The 21,052-nt window shown below is 43.4% G+C and overlaps 2 protein-coding genes across 4 annotated transcripts; both read left to right on the top strand.

Moving 5' to 3' along the window:
- The first annotated feature begins 634 nt into the window (after positions 1-634).
- LOC133411805 (zinc finger protein ZFMSA12A-like) lies at positions 635-9,527 on the top strand. 3 transcript variants are annotated; one of them, XM_061694498.1, is made up of 7 exons: positions 635-830; positions 2,690-2,892; positions 3,904-3,990; positions 4,083-4,175; positions 4,255-4,365; positions 4,448-4,583; positions 7,454-9,527. In XM_061694498.1, exons 1-7 carry the CDS (start codon positions 827-829, stop codon positions 8,809-8,811), a joined length of 1,992 nt encoding a protein of 663 aa, XP_061550482.1. In that variant the 5' UTR covers positions 635-826; the 3' UTR covers positions 8,812-9,527. The 3 variants fall into 3 exon arrangements, with proteins under 3 accessions (XP_061550482.1, XP_061550483.1, XP_061550484.1); XM_061694499.1 differs by having other exon boundaries at positions 896-2,892; XM_061694500.1 differs by lacking the exon at positions 3,904-3,990.
- A 3,261-nt stretch (positions 9,528-12,788) lies between these two features.
- Positions 12,789-20,324, top strand: LOC133411841 (zinc finger protein 345-like). The gene is made up of 7 exons (XM_061694568.1): positions 12,789-13,417; positions 13,950-14,152; positions 16,557-16,649; positions 16,737-16,832; positions 16,990-17,100; positions 17,279-17,408; positions 17,529-20,324. Exons 1-7 carry the CDS (start codon positions 13,405-13,407, stop codon positions 19,391-19,393), a joined length of 2,511 nt encoding a protein of 836 aa, XP_061550552.1. The 5' UTR covers positions 12,789-13,404; the 3' UTR covers positions 19,394-20,324.
- Positions 20,325-21,052: the final 728 nt, after the last annotated feature.

Genomic DNA, 21,052 nt, shown 5'->3' with positions numbered 1-21,052 from the left:
TAACGTGCACGTCATATGGTGTTTATTCACAAATAAATTCCATAGGCACGCTACAGGCTTGAATTGCTTTTGCTGGGACAACTAACAATAACACAGGTTGGATTAAGATGTCAACTCACAGGTTCTTACAGGTGAAAGGAGGGTACACCCTGAACTGGTCGCCAGCCAATCGCAGGGCACATACAAACAAACAACCATTCACATTCCTCATTTTCCAATTTTGCCTCTGGAAGTATCCATGGTGGTATTATTGGTATTGGGACTGTCGGGCTAGTACCAAATTTCTCCAGTTCCAACTCTTCTGCTTCCTGACTTACTGTCAAAACAAAACTTCTCATTTTCGTCTTTTCCTTCTCCCAACATGGTTTCGACGCCTGGGATTGAAATACAGTATATAGTGGAAATGGGTTATAATCCACACTCCATACCAGTAGGTGGCTGTAATACATCCAGAACTTTCTTACCAACCTTTATAAAACACAAAGGAGAAGAAGGAGAAGAAGGAGAAGGAGAAGAAGGAAAAGAAGAAGAAGAAGAAGAAGAAGAAGAAGAAGAAGAAGAAGAAGAAGAAGAAGAAGAAGAAGAAGAAGAAGAAGAAGAAGAAGAAGAAGAAGAAGACGATGACGATGAAGATGAAGAAGACGACGACGAAGAAGAAGACGAAGAAGACGAAGAAGACGAACGGCGACTCAGGACACAGGAAATAGTTGTTGTTACTGTCAGTCGAGGCAAGGGAACAGATAGATAGCGCAGAACGAGATTGTTGGGGAAACAATTTAAATAGAGAGACATTACGCGAAACATTGTGTTCCTTCGCTGGAGTCAAATGGGTAAAGTTTAACCTTTGTTTCGATTTTTTTATTTTATTTTTATTTTAATGTCATTGTTTGTACAGGGGGCTGCACGGTGGAGACTGGTTAGAGCGTCAGCCTCACAGTTCTGAGGACCCGGGTTCAATCCCCGGCCCCGCCTCTGTGGAGTTTGCATGTTCTTCCCTGTGCCTGCGTGGGCCACTCCGGTTTCCTCCCACATCCCAAAAACATGCATAAATTGGAGCCTCTCAATTGCCCGTAGGTGTGCATGTGAGTGCGAATGGTTGTCTGTTTGTATGTGCGCTGCGATTGGCTGGCAACCAGTTCAGGGTGTACCCCGCTGACAGCTGGGATAGGCGCCAGCACGCCCGCGACCCCTAGTGAGGAGAAGCGGCTCAGAAAATGGATGGATGGATGGATGTTTGTACAGGTTTCTAACGCACTGACGATAAGGGCGATTAAGCGTCCAAAGGGGTTGACTCACAATTTATAAACGTGCAACAGCGTCCGACGTTAAGGGTTTTTAACACGAACCAAGTTGTGGTGGCCCTGTCAGAACGTGTATTGGCCCCCGTATATTCATGATATAGTATGTTAAGTGTTATTGATTATTTAGTGTTTAGCATCTTTATATTGGAGCCCCTTTAAGAAATTATTAGTACAGTTGGATTCATGGTTATAACTCTACTAGCCTCACTAAAATCAAGGTATTCATTACAGTTGCACCAATTAATCAAATTATTCAAATATTTACTTAGCACTGACGTTCCAACAATGCTTTATCTTGTGTCTTGATGTTGTGCACACGATGGCGAAAGTGCTCCGATCAGGGTTTTCGATTCCGATATTCCATGAGTGAGATCTGCCAATACCGATCATATAGATTAGCTGTACATTTTTCAATGTATTTATGGTGAGTGCTATTGGCTCTATGATCTGACAAGTTTGTTTGGGTTTGCTTCGCAGTGGGAAGGGGACACTACACTAATTAAGGCTGGGCAAGTATGGAAAAAAATAATAATCACGATCATTTTGATTGATATTAAAATCATGTATCATCAATCCATTAACACGATTATTCATTGATTTCAAAACGTTGTGTTGATTCAACTATCAACACTCAACTTTAAATATAACTTCAAAGAACAACCAGAAAATAAATTAGTAACAAATAAAACATTAATGCATTATCCATCCATCCCATCCATTTTCTTTATCGCTTATGCTCACGCGGGCTTGCTGGAGCCTATCCCAGGTATCTTCGGGCGGGAGGCGGGGTACACCCTGAACTGGTCGCCAACCAATCGCAGGGCACATTGAAACAACCAACCATTCGCACTCACATTCACACCTACGGAAAAAAAAAAAAAAAAAAGGAAAAGAAGAAGATGGCTAAAAACGTGCCAATGAATGTTACCCATATTGTCAATTATATATATGACTAAAAAAATTCTGGCATTCAGCAAATAGAAATAATTGTGGTAATCCTAATTGACCTAAAAAAATGAATGAAGTTTTGTCTGATATCATGTAACTGGTCATATTTATCTACTTGATGTCCTTCATACACTACTCACAAAATGTTCGGGATATTTGTCTTCCCAGTGACATTTCAGGATGAACCAAAAATGCCTTTACAGGGGAACTTAATTTGACCTAAACATTTTTGAATGCACATTTCCAACAGTCCAACGTTGATTGGTACTTTTTGCACAATTTGTCACACAATTTGTTGTTCGCTAACAATAACCTGCAAAGGTTATAATAGTGCATTTTGCATCCATCCTGAAATTTTACCCAGAAGAATTTTCCTGACTTTGCGTGAATAGTGTATCTGACTGTACCTGTTTGTTGACAACGCTTCTTTGGCTGGTCAGAACGTCCGCTGCCTTTGCCTTCGCTAAGGCTCCTGGTCCCACCTCTGCGGTTGATGTCTGCCGTCATGTGGAAGGTGGTTCATTTGCGGAGCACAAAGCATTATGGGAGAGTGGTGGAGTTTATTTCCTTGGTGAATGAAGCCATCCCTGATATATTGACTCACAGACAGAGGAAGCTGATTACTCTGGGATTGAAAATAAAGGTAATGATGATCATGACCACATGTTAAGAAGTACCCTAATTTCTCGTGTATAATGCGTGCCCATGTATAATACGCACCCCCAAATTGACCTCAAAATTCTGGAAAACCCTTCTACCTATGTATAATGTATTTTTATAATACATGAATTTGCTTTTACCCATATGATAAAAACAAAGTATTATCTGTATGTTAGTTTTTTTCAAATAATTATTCTGAAGTGAAGCACTTTATTTGAATACGTAATACTTTCTTTTTATTTACTTGCTCTTATTTTGAAAGTTCACAGCCCGACTTTTATTTAGTAAATGAGAAAAAACACAGTTGTGCTCATGTTTGATTTCCCAAGTAGAATTTGTAAGGTGTACAATTCTTTCAAGAAAACATAAAAGGCCAGGCGAAATACATTTAATTTTAATCGGAATAAAATTAGATGGTCAAGCATTTCTGATAAGCATTAGCACTAAACAAAACATAACCATAAAGAAATTAATGATGATGGTTGTTCAGCCATCAGTCATATAAAAAAACAACAACGTTTCACAAATTTTGCCAGGGTATGTAAACTTATGAGCACAACTGTACATACATGCAGTCATACGTACGTACTGGAATGAAAGTGTAGGCTACACCTTTTTATAATCACTAGGTGATGGTGGCATATGAGAATGAAAGTGTACACCTTTCTCATAACAACTAGGGGGCGGTGGCATTTTGGGATAAAAGTGTACAGCTTTTTCATAACCTAGATGGCGGCATACACTTATAAGATGGGAAAGTTTTTGTCCATTTTCCCCTATACCTATGTATAATGGCCATTTTGGGAGGGGGGGGGGGGTGCGGGTTATAGACAAGAAATTACGGCAAATGTGCTTGTTAGAGTTAATACAATTCCAATGACTCATTGGCAATGTACAGTTCCTTATACTAATGCCATTGAATTGGAAATTCTGCTTTTCAATATCCTGCTCAGATAAATAATTTTAACAATAGGTGTGTCATTGTATATTGCAGATGTCTTTACAGATGTTAAGCTCTGATCAGGATGTTAAATGTGTTAAAACCGTATTGGAGAGCATCCTACCAGGCAGCTCAGAGCAGGTGTGTGCTCAGTGGTTGGTCCTTCATTGATAGGCATCACATAATGTCAGGCTGGTGTTCTATGGAGGATATGTGTTTATTATTCGTGACAGGCCCTTCCAACAAATGAAGCTTTTGAGAACCACTTGGTTGCACTGGTTCAGAGACTTGTGGATGACCATGAATGGAGAGAACACTTCCTGAAGGTGTGTATGTCCATTTTTCATGTGTTCAAATAAATTGGTACAGCAACACAATTTAACCTTCATCATCCTCACCTCCCAGAATGAGTTCCCTGTGCATTATGGGCCAGACTTTGATACAGCACTGGAAACTTTGGTGTCTGAGTTCTTCTCCAGATTGGACGAGCTGTTGCTTATTCCGGATTTTAAACAGGCATGATCATCACTGTTGCACACTAGAATTTTTTTTAGCGCTGCATATTAATACTGTTTTTTTTGTTTGTTTTTTTGAACAGACCTCAATTTGGATTGGCGATGATGCATCGTCACTGCTAGAAGACTACATGCAGTATGCTTGTGAAGCTAAGGACTTCACAGTCGTGCTCAAAGGCACAATCCAAAGAGGAAAATTAGCCAAGATGAACACCAATGGTAAGTCTGCGATACATTATTTAGGTTTCTGTATCAATGTCAACTCCATATACTTCTTTTTCTTTATTCTGAAAAAGTGTGTAATTTTCAGGTTGATAATCATCAAGAGAAAATAAAAACACAAACAAAATAATGCCAGTTAAATCATGTCAATCAATGTACAGGGATCTCGTTTGTTGTGTGTCCCACGTTTGTGACGCACGAAAATTAGCAGGGACGTAGACTCATGCTTTAAGACACGCCTTACATATGTCTGTGTGTGTGTGTGTGTGTGTGTGTGTGTTTGTGAAGAGCTAATGTTCGTCATGTATGAATCCAAAAGCTAGTTTATTTTTAGCCTTGTCACGTGTCTTGTTGCGCAGTACTGTAATTATCTGATGGCCAATAAAGTTTTTTTTTTTTTTTGCACTTGCTGTGAGATGGGCGCGCATGGAGTCACAGATCAACAGGGACGGTGACGCATGGGAATAAAAACATCCGGTCTCTTTATGTACACCTCACTCAGCCACTCTCTCATTTTCTCCAGTAGGAGCGGAAGATGGCCATCTTTTCCTTGTAATCCGCCGGAAGTTGCTGCGCCACGGTAGTCCTTGCCCGGATGGATAGATGGCGCCGTTTCATAAAACGAAAGCGCCAAGACGGCTCTCCTTGAACATGTTCGATTTTCATTTCTTCTACAAGCGTTGTTGCCCTCAGTCGAATGGTGACTGCGGAGACGCTTCTCCCGGCTGTTCTTTGCTCTTTAATCCATTGCCCGAGTTGGTCTTCCAACTCGGGCCACCTCGCCTTGTTTCCGCGCAAACTCAGCTTCGTCTTCTTGACTTGGCGAAGCTCGTTTTCCTGCTTCCTCCACTTGCGAGCCATGGATTCGGTGATCTTGAATTCTCTCGCGGCTGCTCGATTCCCATGTTCCTCCACGTAACTGATAGCTTGCAGTTTAAACTGTGCTTGGTAAGCGTGTGTCTTCGTAGGTGCCATTTTCGGGGGTCCTTAGCCAAACCGATGTTGTTTTGCACAATGCACACCCCGGCACTATATACCTCCTGGGGGTGTGCCTTTAGCGTCCTCCTTCACGCGCACCCTTCCCCCTTTACGTCCGCATGCTGTCCTGTCACGTCCGCCTTTCTTCTATATAAGAAGCGTGTCGCCAGGAAATGCTCCCAGTCAGTCAAGCGGAGCACTCATCAAAGTCACACATAAGGTGCGCCGCAATATAAGGCCCCCTAGATGTAATTGGTGTTTTAACGTTTCTCTAAAATGCTAGAGAATAATTTGAGCTGGGACGGGCTCCAGCACGCCCGCAACCCTTGTGAGGAAAAGCTGTGCAGAAAATGGATGGAAGGATCGATACAGTATACAGTACACAAGTATATACAATAAATGAACAAGTCGTGTAAATAGACACATTGCTCCATCTTGTGATCAGATCGGTGATCTGTTATCGTTTTTTTTTTTTTTTTTTATTTGATCGGCCCCAAAAATCCTGATCGTGTAAAGCCTAGTTGCAATGATCTAAATCTCGCTCGCTACTTTTATTGATCAATTATTGCTTATTTATCAACTATTTCGTGCACGAAACTACGACTTCCGCTTCTGTAAAAAAAAAATCTGAAGATACTCAGTACTTGAGTAATTATTTCACTGTACTTTTTACTCAAGTAATTTTTTGGAAGGACTACGTTTTACTTGAGTCACATTATTTTCAAGTAAAAGTACTCTTGAGTTCAATATTTGGCTACTCTACCTACCTCCGGAGTGGACATCCTCTTTTGCTACTCTTATGTTTACGCAACATTTTTGCTCATCAGATCAGCCAGTGTCGTATTTGTTGCACTCCTATTTTGTATTTGCGCATTGAGCGGAACCGCCAAGCACACGTAACCTCGGCGACAAGAGTTGATCCGCTAGTACAATTTGTATTAATTAGGAAACGCGCTTACAATTACCTAATTAGTTTACGGATGTTAATGTTAAATGTATTAAGCGACGGAGCGATGTTAGGGATTATGTCACAACACAGAATTAACTAACTTCAAATTCAGGAATGGACAATAAAAGCAGAAAAACACTGTAATTAATATTTTCATGGAGGATGCATTTGGGATTAGTCTTTGAAGTTAGTAATAGTGAAAAATGAAGTGAAACAGACAATGATGTTCGTCAATTCTTATCCAGAATGAGAGTGTTTAAAGAGGGGGATGCTATTCATGTGGCACTGCTTGAAGCAGGCATCAAGTGCAGGCGGAGATGGGCCTGGCTCAAGTTTGAAGCCAGAAAAAACAGGCAAAGAAATGAGGCAAATTTAAATTTCATCTTAAATTTGTACATCAACATGTACTTGAGCGGTGGAAATATACGTTTTTCTCTGTGTTTTTTTTTTTTTTTTTTTTTTTTTTTTTTTTTTTTTTGACTTGTTGTACTCTTCCGAGTCTTACAGATTACTTAATTTATGTTAAAATAAAAATCTCTGTGGGGCCCTGGGTGATCCCCCCCCCAGACCTCCCCTACAATGTTATTTTTTGGTCACCTTTCTCATACCATTGGTGTTTGCATTTCTGTTTTAATAAGGAGGGGGGCTGCGTACCTTAACTTTGAAAATAAATGACAATATGTTAGTTTATGTTGACAAAGGTATTGTTTTTTTAAATGTCAGTTGGCGTAATTAAAATTCAGAAGCATATTTTCACAGAAACATTTTGGTCAAATGCCAAATCATAGGAGTTTGGGGACATTGAACTTTAGAGAGGAAAATGTCATAGCAAGCATAAATGCAAATATTTGATGGAATCCAACTTTCAATTAAATGCTTGAAAGTGTGGTTAACAATTCAACACGGACATAATGAAGTGATTTGTCTTTTCTCTTTATAGACACGTCTACCTCAGAAGAACAGCTCGTCTCATCACTAGCTGTCCCTGTCTCAACCAGGGAGACAAACTCGTCCTTGACTGATGACAGTCAAGAGTGCTTCCCATTGAGTACCACAGATGTGGAAGAAATCACTTGGGTATCTGCAGCCCAACAGGAACCTGAGATTTGCTCTCGGGAAGAAACGGTTCTGCCAAATCTGAGCAATAGCAAGGAAGAAGGAACAGCAGTTGAGCTTTCTGTTTTGGATGACCAAGCTTTAGCCACCTCCCCAGCTCCTTCCACATCCGCTCTCCATTCTGCATCATCCAGCTCTACCATTGGCCCTCAGCAGCAAAGGGTTGCACACAGATGCGCTCACTGTAGCAAGTGCTATATTTATCGTTACGAACTCCTGGAACATCAGAGGATCCACACTGGAGAGATGCCTTACAAGTGTACTCAATGCGGAAAGGCCTTTAGGAGAAGCTCGGATCTGTCTAGTCACAGGCGGTCACAGTGCACAAAAGCTGCCTACGTTTGCCTCAAATGTGGCAATAGCTTTCAGTCAATACAGCACAAATTTAAACACCAGTGTGTTCACAGTACACGAACATTTGACTGTTCTCACTGTGGAAAAAGCTATAAGAGGATGTGCCAGTTGGAAAAGCATGAGCTGTTTCACACTCAGAAGCGGATCTTCACATGCAGAAAGTGTGGGGAGAAGTTCTCTAGTATGAGTGAGCTGAAATTTCATCAGAAGATTCATCTTGTTGGGCTGTCCAATCAGTGCGCACGATGTGGGAAGATGTTCTCTTCTTCAGCGTCTTTGGAAGCTCATGAAGAGAGCCACAGAACACAGAAAACACACGTTTGTGCACTTTGCGGCAAATCCTTCAAGAACAAACACGACCTGACCCGTCACAATCGCATTCACACAGGCGAGAGGCCGCATCAGTGCACATACTGTGAGAAACGTTTCTTCATGTTAACAAGCCTCACCGTACACATACGGACCCATACGGGAGAGAAACCATACCTGTGTTCTGACTGCGGCAAAGCTTTCGCGTCAGCCGGTGAGCTGCAGATACACAGACGCACCCACACAGGAGAGAGGCCCTACAAATGCACCGTGTGCGAAAAAGGTTTCACCATGGCGCACAAACTAACTCGTCATATGCGTGTTCACACCGGGGAGCGACCTTACGTCTGCTCTGAATGTGGAAAAGCCTTTTCAAGTAGCACCCAGCTGAAAATTCATAACATGAACCACACAGGAGTCCGACCCTACACATGTGAGTTGTGTTCTAAAGGCTACAGGTGTCTCAATCACCTGAAGAGGCATTTGAAATCTCACGGCATCTATCAAGTATCTGTCTGATTCGAACCATGCATACATTTTCTATGCTGATGTCACAGATGAGATGGAGCCTAGCTCAGCTGACTTTGGGCAAGGTACACCCCCTCGGCTGGCCGTCAGTCAATCGCAGGGCACTATGGACACAACCATTCACACTCGCATTCACACGTATGGGAAATGTAGTCTTCAATGAACCTAGCAGTTGTGTTTTGGGGATATGCTTTCTTTCATGTCAAATTTTGCCTGCACTTACTAGCGCTGTTGTCATCGAGGTTGAATACTTTTTTGCTTTCTCAAGAATTTGTCACAGAAATACTTGCTAAGTTGCTATTATTTAATTGATCGATTTACACACTATGTCAGATCTGTTTTAAACCAATAATATACAAATGTTGAACCTGAAATGTCATCTTTGTCTGCACTGTCATTACTTGGGCGGTAATAAATCGTGCCTCTAACAGTAGGGGAAATTGCACCAGGGACCCTTCCTTCTCAGTCTGCATTCTTAATCAAATGTATACATTTTATATCATGGCCTTTAAGGCCAAACACGCTCCATGTATTCGCTCCATGTATTTGCTTGTTCAAAAAGCACACAGGTGTTAATGTTATGAATCATCGCTGCACAAAATACATGCCAGCCATATATATTTTTTCCAAACACTTAAAACGAGAGATGGCAAAAACACTGTCTGTACTTAAGTAGAAGTACTGATACTTGTTTTAAAAAATAAAAAAATGGGGGAAAAAATGTGACTCAAAATACTCATTCAACTGCTCTACTCAAAGTAAAAATATTAAAGTACGAACTAAAATGTACTTAAAAGAGTGTGCATTATTTTTACTACAAATCCTATACAATATCCGTTTTGATAACACACCGAAAACTTCTCTGCTGGTGTAACCAATACGTAGAAATTACAGCTGGGTTACACAAAATAGTTTTCGCTCTTATTAACTTAAATAGTGGTCGTACTGCAAAAAATGCAGCCCTATGGGGGGCACAAGTCAGTGCAAACTGTAGGCCGGTCCCAAGCCCGGATAAATGCAGAGGGTTGCGTCAGGAAGGGCATCCGGCTTAAAACCTTGCCAAACAAATATGAGCGTTCATCCAAAGAATTCCATACCGGATCGGTCGTGGCCCGGGTTAACAACGTCCGCCACCGGCGCCGTCAACCTGCGGGGCGCCGTTGGAAATTCAGCTACTGTGGGTCGAAGTCAAAGAAGAAGAAGAGGTGGAAAGCGGGTTCTTCGGCAGAAAGAGAAGAGGAAAACACAGAGCCTAGAACTGAATGTGGGGACTTTGAATGTTGGTACTATGACAGGAAAATCTCGGGAGTTGGTTGACATGATGATTAGGAGAAAGGTTGATATATTGTGTGTCCAGGAGACCAGGTGGAAAGGCAGTAAGGCTAGAAGTTTAGGGGCAGGGTTTAAATTATTTTACCATGGTGTAGATGGGAAGAGAAATGGAGTCGGGGTTATTTTAAAAGAAGAGTTGGCTAAGAATGTCTTGGAGGTGAAAAGAGTATCAGATCGAGTGATGAGGCTGAAATTTGAAATTGAGGGTGTTATGTGTAATGTGATTAGTGGCTATGCCCCACAGGTAGGATGTGACCTAGAGGTGAAAGAGAAATTCTGGAAGGAGCTAGATGATGTAGTTCTGAGCATCCCAGACAGAGAGAGAGTCGTAATTGGTGCAGATTGTAATGGACATGTTGGTGAAGTTAATAGGGGTGATGAAGAAGTGATGGGTAAGTACGGCATCCAGGAAAGGAACTTGGAGGGACAGATGGTGGTAGACTTTGCAACAAGGATGCAAATGGCTGTAGTGAACACTTTTTTTCCCAGAAGAGGCACGAACATAGGGTGACCTACAAGAGCGGAGGTAGAAGCACACAGGTGGATTACATCTTGTGCAGACGATGTAATCTGAAGGAGGTTACCAACTGTAAGGTAGTGGTAGGGGAGAGTGTGGCTAGACAGCATCGGATGGTGGTGTGTAAGATGACTCTGGTGGTGGGGAGGAAAATTAGGAAGACAAAGCCAAAGAAGAGAACCATATGGTGGAAGCTGAGACAGGACGAGTGTTGTGCAGCTTTTCGGGAAGAGGTGATACAGGCTCTCGGTGGACGGGAGGAGCTTCCAGAAGACTGGACCACTGCAGCCAAGGTGATCAGAGAAGCAGGCAGGAGAGTACTTGGTGTATCTTCTGGCAGGAAAGGAGAGAAGGAGACTTGGTGGTGGAACCTCACAGTACAGGAAATCATACAAGGAAAAAGGTTAGCTAAGAAGAAGTGGGACACTGAGAGGACCGAGGAGAGGCGAAAGGAATACATTGAGATGCGACACAGGGCAAAGGTAGAGGTGGCAAAGGCAAAACAAGAGGCATATGATGACATGTATGGCAGGTTGGACACTAAAGAAGGAGAAAATGATCTATACAGGCTGGCCAGACAGAGGGATAGAGATGGGAAGGATGTGCAGCAGGTTAGGGTGATTAAGGATAGAGATGGAAATATGTTGACTGGTGCCAGCAGTGTGCTAGCTAGATGGAAAGAATACTTCGAGGAGTTGATGAATGAGGAAAATGAGAGAGAAGGGAGAGTAGAAGAGGCAAGTGTGGTGGACCAGGAAGTGGCAATGATTAGTAAGGGGGAAGTGAGAAAGGCATTAAAGAGGATGAAAAATGGAAAGGCAGTTGGTCCTGATGACATTCCTGTGGAGGTATGGAAGCATCTAGGAGAGGTGACTGTGGAGTTTTTGACCAGCTTGTTCAATAGAATTCTAGTGCGTGAGAAGATGCCTGAGGAATGGAGGAAAAGTGTACTGGTGCCCATTTTTAAGAACAAAGGTGATGTGCAGAGCTGTGGCAACTATAGAGGAATAAAGTTGATGAGCCACACAATGAAGTTATGGGAAAGAGTAGTGGAGGCTAGACTCAGGACAGAAGTGAGTATTTGCGAGCAACAGTATGGTTTCATGCCTAGAAAGAGTACCACAGATGCATTATTTGCCTTGAGGATGTTGATGGAAAAGTACAGAGAAGGTCAGAAGGAGTTACATTGTGTCTTTGTAGATCTAGAGAAAGCCTATGACAGAGTACCCAGAGAGGAACGGTGGTACTGCATGCGGAAGTCTGGAGTGGCAGAGAAGTATGTTAGAATAATACAGGACATGTACGAGGGCGGCAGAACAGCGGTGAGGTGTTCTGTAGGTGTGACATAAGAATTTAAGGTGGACGTGGGACTGCATCAGGGATCAGCCCTGAGCCCCTTCCTTTTTGCAGTGGTGATGGATAGGCTGACAGATGAGGTTAGACTGGAATCCCCGTGGACCATGATGTTTGCAGATGACATTGTGATCTGCACTGAAAGAAGGGAGCAGCTGGAGGAACAGTTAGAAAGATGGAGGCATGCACTGGAAAGAAGAGGAATGCAGATTAGCCCAAGTAAAACAGAATATATGTGCATGAATGAGAGGGGTGGTGGGGGAAGAATGAGGCTACAGGGAGAAGAGATAGCAAGGGTGGAGGACTTTAAATACTTGGGGTCAACCGTCCAGAGCAATGGTGAGTGTGGTCAGGAAGTGAAGAAACGGGTCCAAGCAGGTTGGAACGGGTGCAGCAAGGTGTCAGGTGTGTTATGTGACAGAAGAGTCTCTGCTAGGATGAAGGGCAAAGTTTATAAAACAGTGGTGAGGCCAGCCATGATGTACGGATTAGAGACAGTGGCACTGAAGAGACCACAGGAAGCAGAGCTGGAGGTGGCGGAAATGAAGATGTTGAGGTTCGCTCTCGGAGTGACCAGGTTGGATAAAATTAGAAATGAGCTCATCAGAGGGACAGCCAAGGTTCGATGTTTTGGAGACAAAGTTAGAGAGAGCAGACTTCAATGGTTTGGACACGTCCAGAGGAGAAATCGTGAGTATATTGCTAGAAGGATGATGAGGATGGAGCTGCCAGGCAAGAGAGCTAGAGGAAGACCAAAGAGAAGGTTGATGGATGTGATGAGGGAAGACATGATGGCAGTTGGTGTTCGAGAGGAGGATGCAGGAGATAGGCTTACATGGAAAAGGATGACGCGCTGTGGCGACCCCTAACGGGACAAGCCGAAAGGAGAAGAAGAAGAAGTGGTCGTACTGCGAAAAGAAAAAATAAATATAGAAGTAATTTGCACTTCAGCCCAACCGATACAGTATTCCACGTTGTCCCCGTTGTTTTGGGAATCGAGGAACTTGTTTAAATAACATTTTATTAGTTAATTGCAAAGCCAAATTGTACGTTACCGCCCCTGAGTGCTACTGGCTGCTATACGTGAAATCTCGTGAACGTTCTGTTTTGAAGGCGTTCAGATGGGCGGCCAATGTTAATTCCTAGCACGCTATAAATCGGGCTGCCACAATAAACAAAAACGAACGCTCCTACTCCAAACCGGGTGACGCAGCCGCAGACTGGGCCAACGGACTTCTTGGCTACGAAGAGAATGATGTTTGTTTCAGGAAGAAGTTGGCGCCCCAGCTACATATGCTGTTAGCTTGTAGGCTAAGTAGGAAAACAATGAAAATTCGTCCATGTAGAAGTTTCGCACTCCATTGGATTTGAAGAATTCGTACATGAGCAACATGGGTAAGTGCTCGCTCGGAGAACTCGACGGATGTTTACATTTTTTTAACTGTTCTCCCTGCAAAAGCAAATGTGTATCCTCTGCTGTACAGGCCTCGACTAATCCCTGGAACGAGACTTGTTTCGCCCAACACTAGGTTAGCTTGGCGACATTAGCGGCCTTCGAGCTAGCGTATTGGTTAACATCGGCAATATTTAATGAATATTAAATATTTATATTTAATCTTTAATTAAATTCAGTTGTAGCAGACAGCGAGCGTTTGGTTTGCTATCTTAGGTGGCTATACCACAGGACAAACGACGCTTTCTACAAGCTCGAGGCGCTTATCGCACGGTTAATGTCAGGGTATGTGGACTCCATGATACGATAGTCTTTTTATTTTTGTTTTATTCGTGTGTAACATGACGAGAACAGTCGAAAGTCACAGCGTGTAACGTAATTGTAATCGTGTAACGTAATTTTACGAGCGCTCGTTAAAGTGTTAAAGGTGGCGAGGTGTAATGACATTCTGATCCTCCCACTATGTCTTTGGAGAATTCAATGTTCCCTTGTCATCGCTGGCCCTCCTGGTCCCACCACTGAGGCTGATGTCAGCGGTGATGTGGGAAGTGGTTCGCCAGAGGAACATCAAGCACTATGGGAAGCTGGAGGAGTTTGTATCCATGGTTACAGATGCAGTTCCTGAGCTCATTAGTAAAAGAGAGGGGAGACTCTTGTCATTGGGCCTGAGGGCCAGGGTAAGTGAAAAACGCTATATGATGTCTGTTGTGAGAATTGCTAAGGTACCAGATGGAGCTTTCACTCAAAACAGTAGGAGACTTATTTATCCAGGTAAGATACTTAAGAACCTATTCTCATTTACAGTGGTGATCTGACTGCAGGCAGCAGAGTAACACTCAGCAAACTATGTTCAACCTGGCGGGAATTCTCACTGTCATTAATCTGGTCTATTTCCCAGCAGTATATTGTATTGTGTATCTGTTTAGTAATTGGGTATAAACAACAACACAGGGTTCGTATGGTGGTGAAAATGCATGTTCTAGGTCCTTGAAAAGATTGTGAAAAAAAATCTATTTTCTATGAAGTTCTGTAAAAGTCAGTGAAATATTGGGTGGGTAATATTTTGGATGCGTAAAACATAAATCAATTGGTGTAACGTTAAATTAGTTAAACAATATGTAACATAACAATATTTGTATAACAAATCCCAGTTCCAATGAAGTTGGGATGTTGTGGAAAATGTAAATAAAAACGTAATACAATGATTTGCAAATCCTTTTCAACCTACATTCAATTGAATACACTGCAAAGACAAGATATTTACACAGAGTTTCGTCACTACATCTACAAATGCAAGTTTAAGCTCTACCATGCAAAGCGAAAGCCATATAGCAACAACACCCAGAAACGCCACCAGCTTCTCTGGGCCTGAGCTCATCTGAGATGGACTGACGCAAAGTTGAAAAGCTTGCTGTGGACTGACGAGTCTACATTTCAAATTGTTTTTTGGAAATCATGGACGTCGTCCTGCAGCCGGGCTAAAGAGGAAAAGGACCGTCTGGATTGTTGCTGTCGCAAAGTTCAAAAGCCAGCATCTGTGATCGTATGTGGGTGTTTTTGTGCCCATGGTATGGGTAACGTGCACATCTGTGAAGGCACCATTAATGCTGAAAGGTACCCAAGGTTTTGGAGCAACATATGCTGCCATCCAAACAACGTCTTTTTCAGGCATGCCCCTTCTTATTTCAGCAAGACAATGCCAAGCTACGTTCTGCATATGTTTCAACAGCTTGACTTTGTAGTAAAAGAGTGTGAGTACTAGACTGGCCTGCCAGCAGTCCAGACCTGTCTACCATTGAAAATGTGTGGCGCATCATGAAGCGCAAAATATGACAACGCAGACCCTGGACTGTTGAGCAAAGAATTCCACCTACAAAGCTTCAACAATTAGTCCTCCGTTCCCAAATGCTTATTGAGGGTTGTTGAAAGGAAAGGTGATGCAACAAAGTGGTGAACTTGTTCCTGTCCCAGCTTTTTTTGGAATGTGTGGCAGGCATCAAATTCAAAATGAGATTTACCAAAAAACAATGTTTATCAGTTTGAACATTACATATCTTGTCTTTGTAGTGTAATAAATTGAGCATTAATGAATGCTTATACCTCTGTGCCAAATGTTTAATATTTAAGTGCAGTTTTTGTGAACAGAGCCTGAGTCTGTTTTATTTATATTTTTTATCGAAGATATTTTTATTTAATGCTCTACATTACAATGTCAATGCTCATTATTCTTAGAATTAAAAGTGAATTGTTCTTAAAAAGGATGTACTTGCATCATTATGCTCTAATATCACTATATCAGTGGCGTAAAAAAAAAATAATCAACGATACTGTCGTTTATCATGATAGTTTTTTGGAAAATATATCGTCCTAGAAAATTTGCTATCATGACAGGCCTAAAATAATATATTGAGTGAGCAAGAACCATGATATAGCAGAAGATTACTGTAGCTATATTCCGTGATAAATCCTCTGTCAAGTCAATCCTCCGTATGTGTTACGCGTTTTGAAGAATTGACAATAAAAGCACCTTGAGTTGCAGGGACTCATTGTTCCCAGGTTGGGACTCATTGTGGATCATGTGCATCCCGGGACTCACATAGTCTCGAGTGTAAAATGAACGATGCAAATCATTGTATTCTGTTTTTATTTGTGTTTCACACAATGTCCCAACTTGCAGAGTCCGAGAAAAGCATAGGGCTAGACGTCCTTGGTAATGTGTTGGTCGATTCATGGGTTAAACACTTGATGTGAATTATGCTTGTTAGAGAACAGCCTGTTGTGTAAAAAGTACGGTGCGTTCAGAAGTTTAGAGGAGGTCAAGTTGCAAGATTAGTCATTCGAACTGCTCTAAGTGCTAGAGGACTCTAAATCTTTTTGCACAATTGTCCAAAAAAAAAAAAAACAATTTGTACCGGCATTACCAGATAACGAGCAACCCTTTATTGCTCAGTGACTGTTTTTGTCAATGTCTTTATGTCTCAGAAGTGACGTTCACTGTATTGTTTTTAAAAAATTCAGATTTCTGTAAATATACTGGCTGTGTGTGCGCTACTTACTTTGAAAATGTTACGTTTCCTCAAGACCACTCTTGAATTGTTGCGTTCTGAGCACCCTGACGATCTCAAAGCTGTGGAAACTCACCTCAACAGGATCCGATCGTCTTGCATTGAAGAGGTGAGGGATGCTGGTGTCGTGTTTTCAGGGAGTGTGTTATCATGCCATTAAACATTTCTTACTGCCGTTCTGTGTTCTGCCATCGAGACAAATGATCCAGTAATTGAAGCACCAGAGGCCAACTTTATGAAGCTAGTACAAGGCCTTATTGAAGATACTGATGGCAGGGAACATTTCCTCAAGGTAGATTGAACTGCATCTATATTTACATTCACAACATACTGTTCCAGGAAGTTGCAAGTGAAGGTTGTAATTAGTTCAACTTAAAACGGTTCCAGCAAGTATCCTGTCCATGTGCAGAGTCTCGTGGCGAGAATATTTCATTCCTTTTACCCCACAGAACGTGTTTCCAGTGGAGTATGGCCCCGACTTCGACACAGCACTGGAGACGCTCGTTTGTGAATTCTTCACCAGACTCGAGGAGCTCCTGCCAATCCCAGATTTCAAGCAGGTACGCCATCAAAAATGGCAGAATAAATCAAAGCAGTGCAAACTGAATTGCAGCTCTACACCTCTGCAAACTGTAATCACACCAATAATTTACAGTAATCATCCTTGGCCCTCCTGAAAGGTGCTATATAAATCTTTATTACTATGATTAACTTAATATTTTCTTTTATTTTTTTTAGACTGCATCTTGGCTTAGTGCTGACCCCTCTGTCCTTGATGAGTACATACAGTGTGTATCCACTGGAGAAGACCTCAAATTTCTCCTCCAAAGCAAAGAATGTCATGGAAAATTGGCCAAAAATACTGTTGGTATGGTCTCTGTTCATCGTCAGTGATTGTTTGATGTTGTGCAGATAGTTATTCCAATCGTATCTTTTTTTTGTTTGTTTGTTTTTTTTGTTTTGTTTTTTACCTCCTCCCCACACACAGCTCCTTTTCAGTCAGATGATCTTCTTATCCCGTCTCTGTCTCTGCCCCCCTCTTTGGAAGTGGCTGTCGTGTCGCACCCAAGCGGTTGTGTCGATGACCACAATGTTCCTCAGATAGTCATGTTTGAAGAACTGTCCACAAACCCTTCCACATCAACCGACTTTCCCGATTCTCCGAAAAGAACTGATATGTCCTCCTCTCCTTGTCACAGACCGCAGCTAGTGACACACAAATGTTCTGAATGTGGCAAATGCTTCAAGCATCATTCTGTCCTGGTGGAGCACCAACGAGTCCACAGTGGCCTGCAGCCTTACAACTGCTCCGAGTGCGGGAGGGCTTTCAGAACAGCCACGCTGCTGGCCGGCCACAGGTTGCGCAAATGCAAAAATGCTGCATACCTGTGCATAAAATGCGGGAACAGCTTTCCCTCCTCTCTGGACAAATTCCGACACCACTGCCCAAAACGCCAACGTAACTATGATTGCCCGCACTGCCGAAAGACATTCCAAAAGTCAAGCAGCCTGAAGGAACACCTCCTCACTCACATTCAGAGCCGCCTTTTCAAGTGCAGCCATTGTGGCGAAGGTTTTTCCGGCATCGGCGATCTGAAATATCATCAGCAGGTAGATCATGACAAGCCGTACCAATGCAAACAATGTGGGAAGAGCTTCATCTCCTCCAAGTGTCTGGTGAAACATCAACAACGCCACGATGAGGTCAGCGAGATGGAGGCCGCCAAAGTACTGAGCGGAGGTAAACACAGGAAATGTGGCGCCGCTCGTCGGATTTCCTCTTTGCCCGCGAGGAAGCTGACTGTCAACTCCGCCTACCCTCGGGGACGAGTCACGCACAACTGTCCACTGTGCGGAAGGAGCTTCAAGTATCGCTTTGAGTTTCTCGAGCACCAGAGGTTCCACACGGCCGTCAAGCCGTACAAGTGCTCCCAGTGCGGCAAAGCCTTCCGCACCGAGGCTCACCTGTCTGGCCACAGGAAGAGGAAATGCAAGAACGCCGCCCACATTTGCACCAAGTGCGGCTGTCAGTTTAGGTCCGTGCACGAATGCGTTAGGCACCAGTGTGTGCAGCTGCTGACCAAATATGAGTGCTCTCACTGCGGGAAGACCTTCAAGATGGCCCACCTGCTGAGGAACCATCAGATGACTGAACATCAGCTCCCCTACAGTCCCAACCATCGCTTCAGGTGCCGATACTGCGACGAGACGTTCCCCGGGATCAGCGAGCTTAAGTATCATCAGCGGGTCGACCACGAGAAACCGTACCAGTGCCAGGAGTGCGGCAAATGCTTCCTTTCCGAAAAGTGCTTGTCCAATCACGAGCTGCGCCACAATGACGACAGGCCGGAGAGCTGCCTGGTCTGCGGCCGCGGCTTCCGGAACCGCTACGACTTGAAGCAGCACATGCGCACTCATACGGGGGAGCGCCCCTACCAGTGTACTCACTGCTCGCAGTGTTTCTCCACAGCCGGAGGCCTGAGGAGTCACACGCGTGTTCACACCGGCGAGAAGCCTCACGTGTGCCCGGATTGCGGGAAAGCGTTCTCCCAGATGGGCGCGATGCGGACACACAGGCTGACCCACACTGGCGAGAGGCCATTCAAGTGCAACGTGTGCGGCAAAGGCTTCACAATGGCGCACAAGGTGACTGTGCACATGCGCGTCCACACAGGAGAGCGGCCGTACGTGTGCTCTCAGTGCGGGAAGGCCTTCTCTGATGGCAGCGTACTCAAGCAGCACATGCTCAACCACTCAGGGGTGCGACCTTTCCACTGCCAGATCTGTCCCAAGACGTACACCTGTCTCAACCACCTTAGGAGGCACCTCAAAAGTCACTCTAGCATGAACTGACTCAGACACTGGCCAGTACCGACACAAGGCAAAGGTGCAAAGTTCTTTTGGTCAAGTCATCAATATTTGCACACGTTCATCCAGAAGTCTGGCGTTTTTCTTTCCCCCAAGCACGGTTATAATTTCTGTGAGATACTAAACCCCTAAAGTCTATATTTTGAAGGACACTGATAGACGTTTTGGGGATTTGGCTCTGTAGCTGTCGTGAACTGCAACACTGTACATTTTGCAACAGTCTGTTTATATGCCCATTTTGAGAACTTCAAATTAAATGACGTTGGTTACATGTTCGTGTCAATTTCCTGTCCTTCACGAAAAAATAACTATACACTAGAGGGCAGTAGCTACATTTTGACACTTGTGTTGCTGGTTTTCACATCTGGAATCAGGGGGATCACTGTTTATCCTCTAATGACTTGCTTGTTTTGAAATCTTCAGTGATAGAAATGTGAGCAGACGATTGACTGTGTTCCTGATACACAAATCCATGTGGCCCATTTCCTGTCATTTATTTGGCGTGCGTAGGAATCTTGATTGGACTGCAATTTCCTGTAGATCCAACTGCCGCAATTTAGGGCTCTGCACGCACAGAAAACTGTCAGGAAGACCAATCAATTGTGCATTGATTCGCGTGAAAATGAAGCATTCACTGGAATTGTAACCGAGTCATCGTGATTAATCTCTTCCATCTGTTATTTTTTTGGGGGGGGGGGGGAAATGTTCTAAAGGGTTTTTCCGCCCGCCACCCCCGCTCTCTTGTTTGATGCTTTATGTTCCACAGAGCAGTAGTTACTTTGGAATCATTATTTCATCATCATTTTCTAACTTAATCCCCGTTTATAATAAAAGTGGTTCTGTGTGCAGCTCAGTTTTTTTGTCACCCTCTGACTCAGATTTGCTACTAATCCTGTCTACTTAACGTCAGGATCCTCTGGAAACTCGTTTTCTCTGCCAAATTCACTCGCCAGAAGCTTTTTTTTTTTTTTTTTTTTTGGTATGTTGGCCTACATGTGCTGTGGTCTTATCTTGACTTTTCAGGGTGCACCATGTTCTTAGTTCCCTTAGGGTAATCATGATGGCATGAGTGAGCTCATTGTGTGATCTTCCATCTGCCTGCCATCCTCGTGCCCGTAAAGAAAAAGCTCCACACCTTCCTCGCTGTGAGCACAATTTCTTATGTAACGGAAAACAAAGCCAACTTGTAATTTTGTCCATTAAACTCTGGGTTTTAATGTGGATTTCAGAGAAACCCCGTATGGAGACATCCCGGCAACATAGGCATTACAATTTATACATGCCGCCGTAAAACATGAGCTGACTTATGATGAAGACTGGCTTATAAACACAGACCGTTACCAGATGTCTTCTCTCCTCCCTCCTCGCATCTGCTCACTGTGAGCAACTGTTGCGTCTCTCCAAGAAAAAGTGAGCTCGATGGAAAAAGTGAGTAGCGGGACAGTCCCAGCGCACACACACACACACACACACACACGTATGTCCACAGCAACCATGAAACATCCCCCACCCCCTACCCACTCCACACCTGGCCAACCCTTCCAGTTTCCCCCCCTCTTCCATCGGGAACACTCCCAAGTTGTGTGCACTAGATGGCGCTGTGTTTCTTCCTGCTTCCACGGGTGAACGGAGCCAAGAATCCCC

The sequence above is a fragment of the Phycodurus eques genome, chromosome 13, assembly GCF_024500275.1.
Source record: "Phycodurus eques isolate BA_2022a chromosome 13, UOR_Pequ_1.1, whole genome shotgun sequence".
NCBI classification, from domain to species: domain Eukaryota; kingdom Metazoa; phylum Chordata; class Actinopteri; order Syngnathiformes; family Syngnathidae; genus Phycodurus; species Phycodurus eques.
The sequence above is the reverse complement of the archived record's forward strand: the minus strand, read 5'-3'. Positions and strand labels throughout refer to the sequence as shown.

What these genes read in the sequence shown, in the direction of transcription:
- LOC133411841 (XM_061694568.1), top strand. An exon ending in CAATCCCAGATTTCAAGCAG is followed by an intron (nt 17,101 to 17,278) that starts GTACGCCATCAA and finishes TATTTTTTTTAG; the next exon opens with ACTGCATCTTGGCTTAGTGC. An exon ending in ATTGGCCAAAAATACTGTTG is followed by an intron (nt 17,409 to 17,528) that starts GTATGGTCTCTG and finishes CCCCACACACAG; the next exon opens with CTCCTTTTCAGTCAGATGAT.
- LOC133411805 (XM_061694498.1), top strand. An exon ending in TACCAGGCAGCTCAGAGCAG is followed by an intron (nt 3,991 to 4,082) that starts GTGTGTGCTCAG and finishes TATTCGTGACAG; the next exon opens with GCCCTTCCAACAAATGAAGC. An exon ending in AGCCAAGATGAACACCAATG is followed by an intron (nt 4,584 to 7,453) that starts GTAAGTCTGCGA and finishes TTCTCTTTATAG; the next exon opens with ACACGTCTACCTCAGAAGAA.